At 47.3% G+C, this 16,323-nt stretch overlaps 1 protein-coding gene across 1 annotated transcript in view; it reads left to right on the top strand.

Moving 5' to 3' along the window:
- Positions 1-467: 467 nt before the first annotated feature.
- rin3 (Ras and Rab interactor 3) overlaps positions 468-16,323 on the top strand; it is a 148,960-nt gene continuing 133,104 nt past the window's right edge. Inside the window, exons 1-2 of the mRNA XM_038775235.1 lie at positions 468-1,020; positions 1,296-1,476. Of these exons, the coding sequence (XP_038631163.1) occupies positions 971-1,020; positions 1,296-1,476 (231 nt within the window). The 5' untranslated portion in view covers positions 468-970. The remainder of the gene's footprint in view (positions 1,021-1,295; positions 1,477-16,323) is intronic.

Genomic DNA, 16,323 nt, shown 5'->3' with positions numbered 1-16,323 from the left:
GCAGCATTTAAAGAATTCAGCTCGAATTCAGCCCTGGAAACAGATGTTGCCTCAAACTGTTTATGTGAAGGATACCAGATTCCATCACACATCATGGCCATGAGATCGGAAACTTTTTTTTTTGGAAGAAAATCTCAGATTGCTACCGTCCATCACCTGCTTTCTGCTCAGTGCATTTTTCTTTTTTTTTCCCACAGCCAATCGTTTTGGCTAGTTGCGTGTTTTGAAAGCCTTCTGTCTAATCGTGCAAACTGTGTTTGCGTTGCCTCCTCTGAAATTTGCTGATGCAGCTCCCTTTGCCAATCCGCTGAATCCAGTTAAACAGTTTCAAAAACTTTACAGACCTCCCCAAGCCAGGTTTAATTGGTGCATGCTGGAAGTATGGAAACGGTCTGGTCTTATTTAGGAAAAAGAATGTGTTTGGGTGGGCGTGGGTGGGGAAGAGGGAGAGGAAGGCTTACTCACCCTTAAAAAGACTTTCTCACAGTGTGTCATAGCACCAGAATAGTCTCAGCAATGTGGCCACATCTGCAAGGTATAATACATTTGCTTAATTTTATACTTGGAGTGCTTTTTTTTTCTGGTGCCAGATTTAAAGCAGATTCAGCTCCAAATGTTGCCAGATGAAGTCAATGCTCCTCCCACTTTCTGTGAAAAATCCTGAGCCTTGGAAGCTTGAGTTAGTAATACCGAAAGCTTGACCACTTAGAGCTGCCTCTTCCTGAGATCCCCCGTTTGTTCACTAAACACAGGAAGTCAAAGAAAGAGAAGCCACAGCACACGCCTTCCTGTGCTTCTGCCTCTATTAATGTTTTAAAGGCAACATAGCTCACTGCACGCCATCTTTCTGGCAAAGTGCGCTATTCTTTTCGTGAAATGTGGAGCCCTTGTGTGTAGTTTGGAAACGGGAGTGCTTAAGTCAGTGTGCTTCTTAAATGGGTCTGCACAGCAGAGCTGATCGAGGGGAGCGATGATGGAGAGAGCATCTGGACAAGAAGTGGAAACTGGAGACATGCCAGGGTATGTAGTTTAACATATAACAGACCAATCATTGCTACGCCTTTTGGGGAAAAAATAAAGCTTCTTACTCTCCCAGGAGCTTTCTCCTAATGCATTTCACATATTCTTGCATTAAACTGCAGCTTCAACTTTGCAAAGTCTGACTTCACTCCTGCTATTGTGTCAAATGAGCTCATTGCCAACACTGTGTTGGTGTGCTGATGTGGCTGATCCGATAGCCACATATACTGTGTCTTCCAGAAAATGCAGAAAACTTATATTCTGTGTCCATTCAGCCCCCTGCTAGGTGTGAACGATGAATGCGGGCCGCCTCTCCCAGTTCCTGTTCCTTCGCTGCCATTACCACTTCCAGGCATCAGCATCCTGGATAAACTCATAAGAACTTGTCCAGTGTGGCTTCAGCTCAACAGCAGGGAGGAAAAAGTCACAGAAATACTCCACAGCGAGCCACCAGGGGTAAGTCCATGCTAAGAAGTTATTTGTGGTCAAGTTTGCTATTAGCAGGGGTGCACAGGATTGCAATGTCTCTGGCGGGCTCTGCTCCTAAAATAAATCATTTATTCTTCCTTCCATCTGCATAGAAGAAACAAAAAGAAACTGTTCAGATTTCAGCAGCTAAGGTTTTCCTTCAGAGGTTTTATTAACTCCTTACCAGCTTAGGTTGGAAATCAGACCTCTGTAGATTTGATTCAGATTAGGTAGTCCAGTGGGCCTAGACTCTGCTGTCCAAATGATTTTAAAATGTTGCGACATCCCATCCGATGAGGATGTTAATTTATCATTTCAGACTATTGTCTGAATAGCTACAATGAGGCCTGCGAGTGGCAGGAAAGGCTATCATCCATTGCTCTCGTACAGCCCAGGTGCCCAAAGCGACGATCTCAGGAGTCAACAGCATTTTCTTTTCAAAAAGTTCCATTCTCTTTTCTCTGCAATGAATAAATTGTAGACTGCATAACAGTAAAAGTGACTGAACTGTGCACCATTGCATACACAGTTGGAAAAACCATTAAAACCTGGGCAATGACTGGTACTGTTGGTCCAAACTGGTCTTGTGTACATTAAATCTGGTGAGGATGGGGGTAGTTTATGCGCTTTTTTGACGTTTTTGCCCCTCGCGTGCGTGTGTATGTGTGTGTGCATGTGTGTATGTGTGTGTGCGTGTGTGTGTGTGTGTGTATGTGTATGTATGTGTGTGTGTATGTGTGTATGTGTATGTATGTGTGTGTATGTATGTGTGTGTATGTGTATGTATGCATGTGTGTGTATGTGTATGTATGCATGTGTGTGTGTGTATGTATGTGTGTGCGTGTGTGTATGTGTGTGTGTGTGTGTGTATGTGTGTGTATGTGCGTGTATGTGTGTGTATGTGTATGTATGTGTGTGTGTGTGTATGTGTGTGTGTGTATATGTGTGTGTATGTGTATGTATGTGTGTGCGTGTGTGTGTATGTATGTGTGTGTGTATGTATGTGTGTGTGTGTTTGTGGTCAACCTTTCCGTGTTGGATGTACACTTGCTTTAGTGCTCCCTTCCTCGAATAAGTAGCACTAGTGGGCAGCTGCATTGCCAGCTGGTGAGCTGTAAATGATATAAAAGGTCATAGAATCATAGAATCCCTACAATGCAGGAAGAGGCCATTTGGTCCATCGCATCGGCACTGACTCTCCGAAAGAGCACACCACCCAGGTCCACCCCAACCCCACCTAACCTTTGGGCACTCGGGGGTAATTTAGCATGGGCAATCCACATCACCTGCTCATCTTTGGACTGCGGAAGGAAACAGGAGCACCCGGAGGTAAGCCACGCAGGCATGGGGAGAACGTGCAAACTCCAAACAGCCACCCCCGGCTGGAATCGAATCTGGACCACTGGCGCTGTGAGGCAGCAGTGCTAACCACTGTGCCACCATGCTGCCCGAGTTTCTAACAATGATGCAACAGCAGCACCGTTGTCAGTAGTCTTCTTCCATGCAATCTCTGTGATTTTCATAAATATCACCAATGCATGAATTAAGTTAATGGCATAAAAATGCCAGTGACATGAATACCAAACCAGTTGCACTTACACTATTCTACGTCTGCCATGCTTTGAAAGCATCTACTTTCTGTGCCCACTTTTCTGTGTAAGCATGGAAAGTGTAGGTAATTCTGGCTTCTCTCAATTCATTCTTATGTTTTAAAGCAAATTACTGCGGATGCTGGAATCTGAAACGAAAGGAAAATGCTGGAAAATCTCAGCACGTCTGGCAGCATCTGTAGGGAGAGAAAAGAGCTAACGTTTAAAGTCCGATGACCCTTTGTCAAAGCTAACAGACAGAGGGAGTGGTAAATATTTATATTGTGGAGTGAGAATGAAAGATGAGTCATAGCCACAGAAACCCAGGGAAACTGGGTGCTAATGGCCACAGATACCAAGGGGAAAGAGTGTTAATGGCAGCCCCCAGAGAGGACAAAAGATGTGAAAGGTCAAACAGCAGGGAAACTAACATCAGAGAATGAACTGTATGTGTGGGGGGAGGGGAAGGGGGAAGCAAAGAGGAGAAAGGTGCAGAAAAGGTGGATAAGATTGGGGGGGGGGGCCGGGGGGGGGGGGGGGGGGGGGGTGGAATTAAGTGTATATTAAGAAAGAAAGAAATGGTAAAAGGCAGTTAAAATGAAATGAAAACAAATGGGTCGAGGTGGGGCTGATCATCTGAAGTTGTTGAATTCGATGTTCAGGTCGGAAGGCTGTAGTGTGCCTAACCGGAAAATGAGATGTTGTTCCTCCAGTTTGCGTTGCGCTTCACTGGAACATTGCAGCAGGCCAAGAACAGGCATGTGGGCATGAAGCAGGGTCTTTTGTTAAAATGGCAAGCAACAGGAAGGTCAGAATCCTGAATGTGCACAGACCGAAGATGCTCAGCAAAGCGATCACCCAGTCTGCGTTTGGTCTCTCCAATATAGAGGAGACCACATTGGGAGCAGCGAATGCAATAGACCAGATTGAAAGAGGTGCAAGTGAAACGCTGCTTAACCTGGAATGAGTGTTTTGGGCCTGGAATGTTAAGCATGGAAGAGGTAAAGGGGCAGGGATTACACCTTCTGCGATTGCATGGGAAGGTACCATAGGTGATGGGAGAGGTATTGGGTATGGTGGAGGAGTGGACTAGATTGTCTCGGAGGGAACGGTCTCTGCGGAATGCTGACAGAGGGAGTGAAGGGAAGATGTGTTTGGTGGTGGCATCACGCTGGAGTTGGCGAAAACGGCGGAGGATTATGCTTTGCATACGGAGGCTGGTGGAATGAAATGTGAGAACGAGGGGGGCTCTATCCTTGTTCTGGGAGGGAGTGGAGGTGGCGAGGGTAGTGGCGCGGGAGATGGACCGCACACTGTTGAGGGCCCTGTCCACAACTGTAGGTGGGAAATCACGGTCGAGGAAGAAGGAACACATTTTCGAAGCACCATTTTGGAAAGTGGCATCGTCGGAACAAATGCGGCGGAGGCGAAGGAGTTGAGAGAAAGGGATGGTGTCCTTACAGGGTGTAGGGTGCGAAGAGCTGTAGTCCAGAAAGCTGTGGGAGTCAGTGGGCTTGTAGTGGATATTAGTGGATAATCTATTGCCGGAAATGGAGACAGAAAGATTACGGAAGGGAAGAGAAGTGTCTGAGATGGACCAGGTGAAAGTGATGGAGGCGTGGAAACTGGAAGCAATTCTTATGTTTGCTGGTAGCCATTCTCCAAGTGAGATTGGCCTTGGCACAATGACAGATGGCAGTGAAAACTGGAGCTCCATTTATTGGGAGACGGCATCATGTTGGATGTCAGAACACTCTCCATTTTGGGTCCACAGTAGTCTATATGTCTGTACAACTTAGGAGATGCATTCAGCTCCCTACCCTTTTCTCAACCAGCGTTTGGTGTCTCACCCTGTGATTCCTCATCTATCTTTTTCTAAAAGTGTGTATCGGTGATAAGGATTACTCCAAGAATGGCTTTTCACCTAGGGATAGAGAGTGAGTATGTTATCTTTACTCTCTGATGAAGCACAATGAGTAACTAAGCATATCCGCCCATATGACACTGTACTCACAATATGAACATAACATTCTAGAACATAATCACCATGTGTGTTAACACGTCCATGCAATATATTGTACAAATCATAGAATATTGGAAAATGGCAATACATACAAGCTCAGTACAACCCTCCAGTCTCCAGCTATCTCCCAAACTCTCCCTCCGAGACATACTGGCAGCAGATTGATCAGTGTGTTCACATTGTAAGATCCACCAACTGTACCCTATAATTATTATTTTAATTTTTGTCTTTAAGCATAAGAGCAGGTGATCTGACCCAGGAGACTAGTTTTCTTTCCTACATTTATTATTCTTTAACACGATATATGGTATAATTTGCATAAACATGTTGTTTTCACTGAAGCGCTGCATTTGTGTTGAAACGTTTAGTGCCTGTACAGCTGTAGCTTTTTCAAATGACCACTTTCCAATGCATGCATACATGCCCAGGGTTTGCTGCTTTAGTGCAAGGGTCGGGTGCACCTATGTGCTCTTCTCTTAAGTTGTTTGATTTCTTTCATGCTTCCGTTGAGGTCCTTTGGTGGTTGACACATTATTTACTGTCTGCATCATGAACCCCCGTGCTTGATCTGTCATTTGCATAACTGAGGGGAAGGACATTCTCGTCTATCCCCAAAATAAATTGTAACATGTTATCTTAGAAATAATCAAAACTACAGAGCCTGGTCAATAAATTGTGGGCATGGACTTCCCACTGAGCCACTCTCCACTTTAACATGGGCGGTCTACAGTCGGATTAATAAAGGTGAAGTTGCCATAGTCCCAGATGACCCGAGGTTGCTTTCCCCTTTGAGGGGGACAACTGACTGTTGGTGGTTTAACCTGAGGATTACCATACCTCAGGCGAAGGGCAAGGATGAGAAGGCAGGGTTCTGCCTTCTCACAGGCTGCCAGAGAGTCCTGCAAGCAAATATTATAATGGAAGGATTCTGAATGACTGCTATTTTTAATGCACATGCCAGCTGGATTCAGTCGCAGACGTCTAGCCTCTGAATTACTGGATCATGGGTTCGGGTCCAATTGCCACATACACATACCCAAGGCTGGCACGAAGGTGAGCCACTGGGGGAATGCTGCACTTTCAGAGGTACTGTCATTTAGGTGAGGCATTAAAACCTCTTCCGCCTGTTCAGGTGAAGGTAAATTGATGCTCAACGCTTCTTTTTAAGAAGCTGCGCAAGGAGCCTATTCGCCCATTGCCTCTCCTCACCAGGACCCTCAAATGAGGTGAAATTGGCTGTTCATCTCATTGTTGTACACAGGGGCTTGCCTGCGGATCAGTTAGCTGCTTCATTTGTGAGCAAAAACAATCAACATTCCTCAAAAAGTAATTTATAGATTTTGAAGCAAAGCAGGATGTGCAAATAATTTTTTTAAAGATTATATGAGGGGGGAAGGAAGTACCTTAGTGATATTGGCACTTGCCGAATAATCCAGGCACTTGGGTTAAAATCTCACCATGGTAGATGGTGGGTTTAAATGCAATAAAAACCTGAAAATCAAAATGATGATCATGAAATCGTTGTCAATTTTCATAAAAGCCCATGGGCGCGATTCTTCCCCCCCCCCCCCCCCCCCCCCCCCCCCCCCACGCTGGGTGGGAGAATAGCGGGAGGGTCTCCCGACATTTTTCACACCCTCCCGCTATTCTTCCCCCCCCCCGATGCCCTACCCATGCGGCGAGCGGCGATTCTCCGAGGCAGATGGGCCGAGTGGCCGGGCCTTCACGCCCGTTTCACCATGGCAGCAAACACACCTGCTCGCTGCCGTCGTGAAACGGGCGGCAGATGCCCGTTTGGGGCACCTGGAGGCCCGATTGGCACGGCAGTACCACGGCCGTGCCAAGGGGGGCACCGATCGTGGGCCGTGCGTCCGTAACGGATGCACTCTTCTCCCTCCGCCGCCCTGCAAGACCAAGCCGCCACGTCTTGCGGGGCGGCTGAGGGAAAGACGCCAACTGCGCATGCGCAGGTTGGCGTTGTCCAACCTGCGCATGCGCGGCTGACGTCATCGGCCGCGTCAGCCGGCGTGGCGCTTGACGTGCGGCCTTGATGACCATCGTCAAGGCCGCGCCACCGTGACGCACGGGGCCGCGCTCCTAGTCCCGCCCAGGGGGGAGAATCGGCCCCGGAAGTGGGCATGAAGGCTGCCGTGGGTCACAGCCTGTCCCACGGCAGCCTTTACGATTCAATCTCGCCCCATCTGTTTCATTAATATCCTTTATGGTAGGAAATCTGGGGTGCGATTCAGCGGCCCTTTGACCTTTCATTTAGCCTCGGGGAATGTCTCTCCCCCGACGCTGCACTTAGAGGAATTTCCGGAGAACGGGGCGCCATTTTATTCGGCAGCCCTGATCTTCCCCCTCCTTTCAGCCTTCACCGTGTTTCTGACTCCTCCCTTATCTCCCCTAACCTAGCAACACCCCCTCATCTCCCCCCTACCCAAGGCCCCCTCAGGCCTCACCCCAGGCAGTGCCAGAGGTGAGGTGAGCATGACTGCCTTTGACATCAAGGCAACATTGGACCGAGTATGGCATCAAGGAGCCCTAGCTAAATTGGAGTCAATGAGAATCAGGGGAAAACTGTCTGCTGGTTGGGGTCATATGTGACACAAAGGAAGATGTTTGTGATTGTTGAAGTTCAACAATTGTTGAAGCCAGCAACACCTACATCCCATAAATTAATTTTAAAAATGAGTGGCAAACTTCTTTTTGCCCCTAATTAAATCATACGTTCAAGAGTTGTGCATTTTCAAAAGAATATTTTTCCTCATTTGTTCATGGCCCAATGTTGGCAACAAAACTGCCATTTTATCTATTTTTTAAAGAAGAGGGCTGTTAGCCCATCTACGGGATTCTCCGTCGAAGGGATTCTCCGCTTTGCCGGCAGCGCACCCCCACCCCGCGGGTTTCCCAACAGTGTTGGGGTGGCCACAATGGCAAACTCCATTGGCCGCCTGTAGGAAAACGGGGCTGGCGGGACAGAGAATCTCGGCCCATTTCTTTCTACTGCTTGTAGTGTAATGTGACAATTAAAAAATGGAGCATTGCCCAGCAGTACAGAGACAATATGCAGCAAACTACACTGTTAACTAAATGAAGCTGTTCCTCCAAAACATATTTGGTTAAGTAGATTTTGGGAAATGCTGGATATGATCCAAAGATGCATACTTAATTACCTGTGGGGCCTCAAGGAGGAAGAATGTCATTACAAACAAGCAAGCTGTTACTTTCTCATTAGAAGTCTTGTAACTAAGTATTGTCTTTATTAACACCACCACTAGCACAACACTCACATACCTTGTGACTGCACAAAGAACATAGCACAAACCTGTAAATTTCTCAAAAGAACTGAAAATGCCAGTTTGGGATGAATAATGATATAGAATTCCTACAATGCAGAAGGAGGGCATTCGGCCCATCGAGTCTGCACTGGCCATCCGAAAGAGCACCTTACCGAGGCCCACTCCCCCTCGCCATCCCCGTTACCCCACCTAGCTTGCACGTCTTTAAATACTAAGGGGCAATTTTGCATGGCCAATTCGCCTAACCTGCACATCTTTGGACTGTGGGGGGAAAACAGAGTACCTGGAGGAAACCCACACAGACGTGGGGAGCCAAACTCCACACAGACAGTCAACCAAGGCTGCATTTGAATCCAGGTCCTTGGCGCTGTGAGGCAGCAGTGCTAACCACTGTGCCGCCCAGCAGATCACTTGCTTTGTACCACACATAATGTCGTGGATTGTGATGGGTGGGTGCAGCTGTTAATTAGGGAACCTTTCTCACTCTTGTTAAATGTATGATAGCAATGATTCTCACTGAATAGGAATTGCGCCTAATGCTTCTTTTAAGATTAACACAAAAGTGAGACTGAGTGACTGGGTCAAAATAAGATAAAAGTAGTTACGACTGAAGCTAAGTTGTAAAGTAAATAATTAGTCCGGTTTCAGCCCCCGTGATGATTGCTGTTTAAATCTCGTTTACCTTTATCTACTATTTGCCTGTTCTAGTTCAGACGAGGTTAGTCATTCCTTGGTTGCGAAGTTTGTTGGTATGAGTGTCTCAAGCAGGCAGCTTTAGCATTCTCATTCAAATGAGTGGATGATTTTGTGCAGGTTGAGAAATTAATGTAGAGCAGCGCACCAAGAAATCACCGCTCTCCTTTGAATACTACGATCAGATCTTTCATATTCACCTGAACATGGCCTCTACCTAACTTCTCATGTAAAATCTGCAAGGCAGTTATGCGTTTTTTGGTGTCCTTTATCTACACATATGGGTCGGAATTCTCCAGGTGTTGGAATTCTCTTTTCCCGCTGGCAGTGCACCCCTGCCCACGGGTTTCCCGGCAGTGTGGAGTGGCTTCAATGGAAAATCCCATTGACAAGTGGCGGGAAGAGAGAATCCTGCCGCCAATGAACAACGCGCAGTGGGCAAACACACGACGGGGGAAGGGAGAATCCTGCCCTTTATGACCCTGTCGCTTAATAAATAGTCCTGGTAACTAAATGAAATGAAATGAAAATCGCTTATTGTCAGCATGGCAATAAACAATGTGAAGGAGAGGAATACATAGAACAGTACAGCACAGAACAGGCCCTTCGGCCCTCGATGTTGTGCCGAGCTTTGTCCGAAACCAATGAAGAGAAGGGAAATGAACTTGCTCCCCCTCTGTGTAAAAATATACGTTTGAAAGGATGCTCAATCTCTCACACAGAGACGTTACCTGTTTACACTATTTGGTCATTTTTTAAAAATGGCTTTAACTAAACCTTCTACAACCCCACAAGTAAAAGATGGGCTTATGGAGCGGTGTGAAAGAGACAGAGATCCAATAGCTCGACAAAAATGTAAGCCGAGAGATTCCAAAAGTCCTCTTCTCAATGCAGTGGGCTGGAACATCTACATGTCCTTCTGCCCTGACCGCTACCCAGCCCCAAATCCCAGCTTTGGTGTAGGAACCCACATCATTCAAGATGCTCCTGTTATGCCAGCCCCTGCCATAGGAACACTAGAGGTGGAATTCTCCAAATTTGAGACTAAATGCTGTGGCAGGAGCGGGAATATGGAATGTTTCCCGCTGTGGCGGCCGGCGGGAAAGCACGCCAAACCTTCCTGCTCCAAACTCATTAATTATGCTCCCGGGTGTTTTATGCTGTCTGCAGTGGTGGGGCAGGCCTGGATGGTGCAGAGTCATGTTGAAGAGGAGTCCAACATCACTAACCCACTATTGAAGAAAGAAGGCGAACCTCCTGAAAATAAAGACAGATCTTCAGGAGCCCTCTGAGGCCGGAGGATGGCCATCCTTAGAAGGAATGTGAATCTTCTGGAACATTCTGAGGCTGGAAGATGGACCTCCCTTCAAGTCATCTCATTTGGAAGATCCATCTGCAGATGCCCCTCAGACCCCCTGCTGTGGTATTCATGGGGAATGGCCTCTGTCCTGAACTTTGGAGGCAGCCCCAGATGAGCCTCGACATCTGCACACCATATTGTTCCAAACATGTTTCACTCCAGGGTGTTTTCGTGCCAACATCGTGAAGTCAGGCCTTCATCTGCATTCCATTAACGGGATGCCAATGAGGTTCTCACTGGCCTCTGGCGGGTTTTACAATGAGCCATGGCAGGCAGCAGTGGAAGATCCCGCTGTAAATTCACACCAGCATGAAACTGATCCCTGGTCATCCCGCCATGTGCTGCCCCGCTTACCCACCATCGAACACACCAGCGCGGGCTTGAGAGATTTCCAAATCAGCTCCTTCTATGGTAAGTATGCCTGCTTCATGCATGTGTACATATTGCTGGCTATATGTTGGGCAGGGCTAGCAGGATCTGGGGGTACTCGTGGATAACTCATTGTGACCATGGGGTAACAGTGACAAACAATTCTTCTGTTGTATAGTAAGTGGGGAAGTGCGTAAAACCAATGTTGATACTTAACTTTTGAAGAGCTCAGGATTGACCCCACATGGGTGCTGTGTGGGGTCATTCTGGTCACAATCCAGCAGCGTGGCCAGTTTGGTACAGAGAAAGGGAACAAATGAGCCACTACCAAAGGATATGCCTCTGAGCTGCAATAAGATACTGAGTAAACTGAGAGTGCTAATGCTGAAAAAAGAAGTTCAGGGTTAGATCATCAGTTTTCAAGACTCTAAGGAATATAGATAAACTGAATCATAATAAATTGTAAAAAGGGAGAAGGTGGCACCTGTGAGTTTATCCTGAGTGCTTTTTGTTTCTTTTGGGACTTAAGAAGAGATTTTTTCATGTCTGATACATTTCAATGTTCATCGAGCGCTGATGTTAATCAATGATATCTTACAGCATATTCCTTATGTCAATAAATATCTCAAGCAACAGCTCATGGAAAGCTTAGGTGTAGTATAAAGACCCTTTTCAGTACAATACAGAAGGTTAAAGAGAAAGCTAATAGAATGGGTTCAAAAGTTTGATAGTTTTTGTGAACTTAAAACGAGCAATTATTTGTACGAAAAACAGGAAATGCTGCAAATATTCAGCAGTCTTTGGATCTCGGAGGGGCACCTCTTCCTCTTGCCAGTGCCTATCTGCCTGGCGCTGGGCAACCCCTGACCCCACTTAGAGGTTGCCCAGCCATCAATGCGCCCTCACCCTGTGGGTACAGTCCCAGCCCTGGACATTGCAAGTGGTGGCTGCTGAACTGACAGCCCATTGATTGGGTGGACAGCTCTTGGGGCCACTCTTGGGGCAGGTTATTGTCTTTAATGGGACAGCCTAATTGGCTGCCACCGGGAAAATGTGGTGTGGGTCCTGCTGCCACCCCCTGATGCAGTGTTCACCCCCCCCCCCCCCCCCCCCCCCCTCCCCCCAGCTTTCAGCCTGGCGACAGTTTTGCGGACAGACTTTCATTCTGCTGCCTCTGCAGAATTCCAGCCCATGTTTCAGGTCTGTGATCTTTAATCATTTATTTACACCACAACTGGGTCGGACCGGATTTCTGATTGGTCCTCCTGGCGGACAAGGCACAGCCACACGTTTGTCTGGAATGTGTAATGCAATCCTGCCTGCTGTAGAGTCACTCTCTGCGATATGTAATTTGACCCAGTTATTGTCAGACAGTCAAAGAGTATCCAGGGGTTCCAGTGCTGCTGTACTGAACAGTATAACTGAGGAAGGAGTAAACCGCGTGAGGACAGTGATTTGGTACCTTGTACAAAATGAAGCAGTCGCGAGATTGTGAAAACCCTCTCACCAAGAGGCCTACAGTTTATACTTGTCCACAGCTGGTTAAATACCATAACTAGTGGCTGAGCTACTAACCCCTTTAGAGATTTATAGGTCATTTCCCCCTTCTGGAAATGCCACAACTTCTTTATTTCAGAAGGAAAGGACAAAGAAACCTAGAAAATAGGAGCAGGAGGAGGCCATTCGGCCCTTCGAGCCTGCTCCGCCATTCATTATGATCATGGCTGAACATCCAACTCAACTGAATAGCCCGCTCCCGCCTTCCCCCCCATATCCTTTGATTCTCTTCGCCCCGAGTATTATATCTAACTGCTTCTTGAAAACATAGGGTGGGATTCTTCGGTCCACTTGCCGTGTTTTCTGGCACGGCACCACCCCCCCTGCCAGTAGCCGGATTGTCCACTCTCGCAGCTGGCCAATGGGGTTTCCCATTGTGGCCACCTCACGCCGTCGGAAAACCCGCGGGCGTGGGTATGCTGCTGGCGGACCGGAAGATCCTGCCAACGGAGAATCCTGCTGATAATGTTTTGGCCTCAACTGTTTTCTGTAGTAACTAATTCCACAGGATGGCCACTCTCCAGATGAAGAAATTTCTCCTCATCTCTGTCCTAACTGGTCTACCCCGTATCCTCAGACTGTGACCCCTGATTCTGCATACCTCCATATCGGGAACATCCTTCCTGCCTCTACACTGTCTAGTCCTGTTAGAATTTTATAAGTCTCTATGTGGACCCCCCCCCCCCTCATTCTTCTGAACTCCAGCGAATACACTCCGAACCAACTCAGTCTCTCCTCAGTGGGTCAAAGATACAACTTTAAGGCAGAAACATTTGTTAAAATAGGAAATGGAAAACAAGAAGTGTAAATACTCAATGGTTATGGATCTCAGTGGTGCTAATGTAGCAGGCACCTTGTAAAGATGTGCTTTGGCAGCTCGGCCCCACTTAAGGATTTACCTCTGGGCTTGCGGCAACTAACAGACTTACCTGGGAATGGCTACAATGCGCTTTGCCTTAGCTCCGATTCCTGGAACCAGAAGCCTGAAGCTAACATGTCTCACCTGGAGCTTGCTGCCTGAGGTCTGACGAAGCATCTTGTTCCCAAGCCTGTCATGCCTTGCCGAGCCTTCAGGAGGCAGACAGCTGCTGCTTAGCAGCCCATTTGTCAGTACCTCCTGGTCCTTGCTATCTGCCGAGCAATGCCCTAGACCCATATCTACTTCAGGTTCCAGGCTCCAGCCTTGAGAGAATAAGGTAGCAGGAAGGGTGGGGAGTGGGGGTCACTAAAGAGTGGATGAGGGTGTTGCTGGGTATCTTCAAAATTTGGGGTAATATGGGTTTTGTTGGTGGCATAAAGCTGGAGGTGGCAGAAATGGCAGCGGGTGATCCGATGAGTATGAATCTCTTCCAATACTTGTATTGATTGGGAAATCTGGAGTAAAGGGATATGAATTTAGGTTGAGTAGTAGAAACATAAACTGGACATTAGAAGAATCCATTTCAATTCCAACCTTGTTAGGATATAAATCTATAATAACAAATAACTATAAGATGAGTTACCAAAGGGTTAAATTCAATAGATAATTCCAACTGGAGATTGAGCAGTGACACAGATTGGCGGAATAGTCTTGGTTTGTGTGGAAGTCTTCATGGTTTCATGGGTCGATGTGAAATTATGGAGTAGATTTTATGGGGAGGGGGCATATTTCCTGCACGCCCCCCAGCCCCAAGTGAAAGGTCCGTGGTCAGACCACCCACCCAAAAGCCAACTTCCCCGCTGTGATATTACGCTGGGGGCAGCCTTAACTGAGTCAGAGTGGGGATTCTGGTGGCAAGAAGTCGCAGCCAAAGCGTTTGGCCAGCAGTCTTCAGCACCAAGATTGAGTAGTAATATTAATACGAATGACAATCTTTATTGTCACAAGTTGGCTTACATTAACACTGCAATTAAGTTACTGTGAAAAGCCCCTAGTCACCACACTCCAGCGCCTGTTCGGGTACACAGAGGGAGAATTCAGAATGTCCAAATTACCTAACAGCACATCTTTTGGTATTTATGGGAGGAAACCGGAGCACCCGGAGGAAACCCACGCAGACACAGGGAGAACGTGCAGACTCTGCACAGATAGTGAACCAAGCCGGAAATCGAACCTGGGACCCTGGCGCTGTGAAGCAACAGTGCTAGTGGTCACTGCTGGGGAGTTTCCATAGAATCCCTACACTACAGAAGGGGGCCATTCAGCCCATTCAGTCTGCACCAACCCTCCGAAAGAGCACTCTACCGAAGCCCACTCCCCCACCCTATCCCCGTAACCCCGTGTATTGATCATGGCCAGTCCACCTAACCTGCACATCTTTAGATTGTGGGAGAAAACTATAGCACCCGGAGGAAACCCATGCAGACAGGGGGAGAATGCGCAAACTCCACACAATCAACCAAGACTAGAATTGAACCTGGGTCCCCGATGCTCTGTGAGGTAGCAGTGCTATCCACTGTGCCACCGTGACACCCTTGAAGAAGATTGCGGGACCCTTAACTTCAGGGAAGTCCAAGGATTTTGGACGGGCCTGCCAGGCGGACCCATTGAGGGGAGAAGAGGAGGTGAGGAGCCCTATTTTAGAGGCTGGGGTCAGGGGCTTAAAGGGAGGGTGGGTGTATAATCTCGGGAGGGGGGGTGATTGTCATGTATGGGCACAAGGGCACCCCAAAGTAGTCCCTTTCAACTTGAAATACAGCCCCATATAATAAAGTTTTTCGGAATTAAATGGAGATAAAAGTCAGTGGGATTATTGGATGCTATCACACTCCAGTATCGCGCAAAATTCAGTGTATGCTGGGCTGACATTGTGGCTTTAGCTTCTTCCTCTCAATGGATATTTGGATGCCGGTGTGCATGGAATAATAAATAGCTATGTGAATATGCATGGATGTAAATATGAAATAATCCTGCAATCAAATTCTCCCAGCAATGAGTTGAGATCCCAGGGAGCAGGAACTCGGAATCAGAGCTCGTCGAGAACTTTTGCCTCCAACTCATACACTCTCTGAATACAGCTTCCTTCTGAGAGTGTGGATCTATCCCTATCTCCATTGCATTAGGAGGCAGTATGGATAAGTGTGATCGCAGATTGATCTTGTAGTTTGCAGAGTGTGGTGACTCAAGACATACACTGGAGACTTCCAGTTAACAAAGGGTTTATTGATGAAAGGCAAAGGCAGCAATGTAAACAACACAGAACACAATATAACCATAGAATCCTGAATCATAGAATCCCTACAGTGCAAAAGGAGGTCATTCAGCCCATTGAGTCTGCACCAACCCTCTGATAGAGCACCCTACCTAGACCCACTCCCCCACCCGATCCCTGTAACCCCTCCTAATCTTTGGATACTAAGAGGCAATTTAGCATGGTCAATCCCTGCACATCTTTGGACTGTGGGAGGAAACCGGAGCACCCGGAGGAAACCCACACAGACATGGGGAGAATGTGCAAACTCCACACAGACAGTCACCTGAGGTGGGAATCGAAGCTGGGGCCCTGGCGCTGTGGGGTAGCAGTGCTAGCCACTGTGCCACTGTTCTGGGGTCCACACTGCCCGGGGTTCTACTCTCAGGACCCCGCGCAAACTCCCTATTGGTCGAGGTTTGCGCCCTCCTGTGCGATTGGTTCGATTTGGTCACACTACCACACAGAGCATCATAGAATTCGAGCCTTGAACCTGGAGTAGTTTCATTCTGCTGTTCTCGTGGCTTGCCTGCATACATTAATTGTGGACCTTCCCATATATAATAGCACACGAAAGATAACATAATGGACTGTGGTAAGAATCACAGAAGGATATTTCTTCTGAAATCGAAACAAGTGAAACATGTTTTAAGTTTGATGACTTTTGGAAATGATGAATAATGAGGAAATGGAGGAATTAGCATTATCACAGTAAAGTTTTGGGTCTAAATTTAACATTCTGAGTCAGTTTTAAAAATAACCAAGTTAGCAC

Source organism: Scyliorhinus canicula, chromosome 2 (genome assembly GCF_902713615.1).
Source record: "Scyliorhinus canicula chromosome 2, sScyCan1.1, whole genome shotgun sequence".
NCBI lineage: Eukaryota > Metazoa > Chordata > Chondrichthyes > Carcharhiniformes > Scyliorhinidae > Scyliorhinus > Scyliorhinus canicula.
This window is presented reverse-complemented; position numbering and strand designations above follow the sequence as displayed.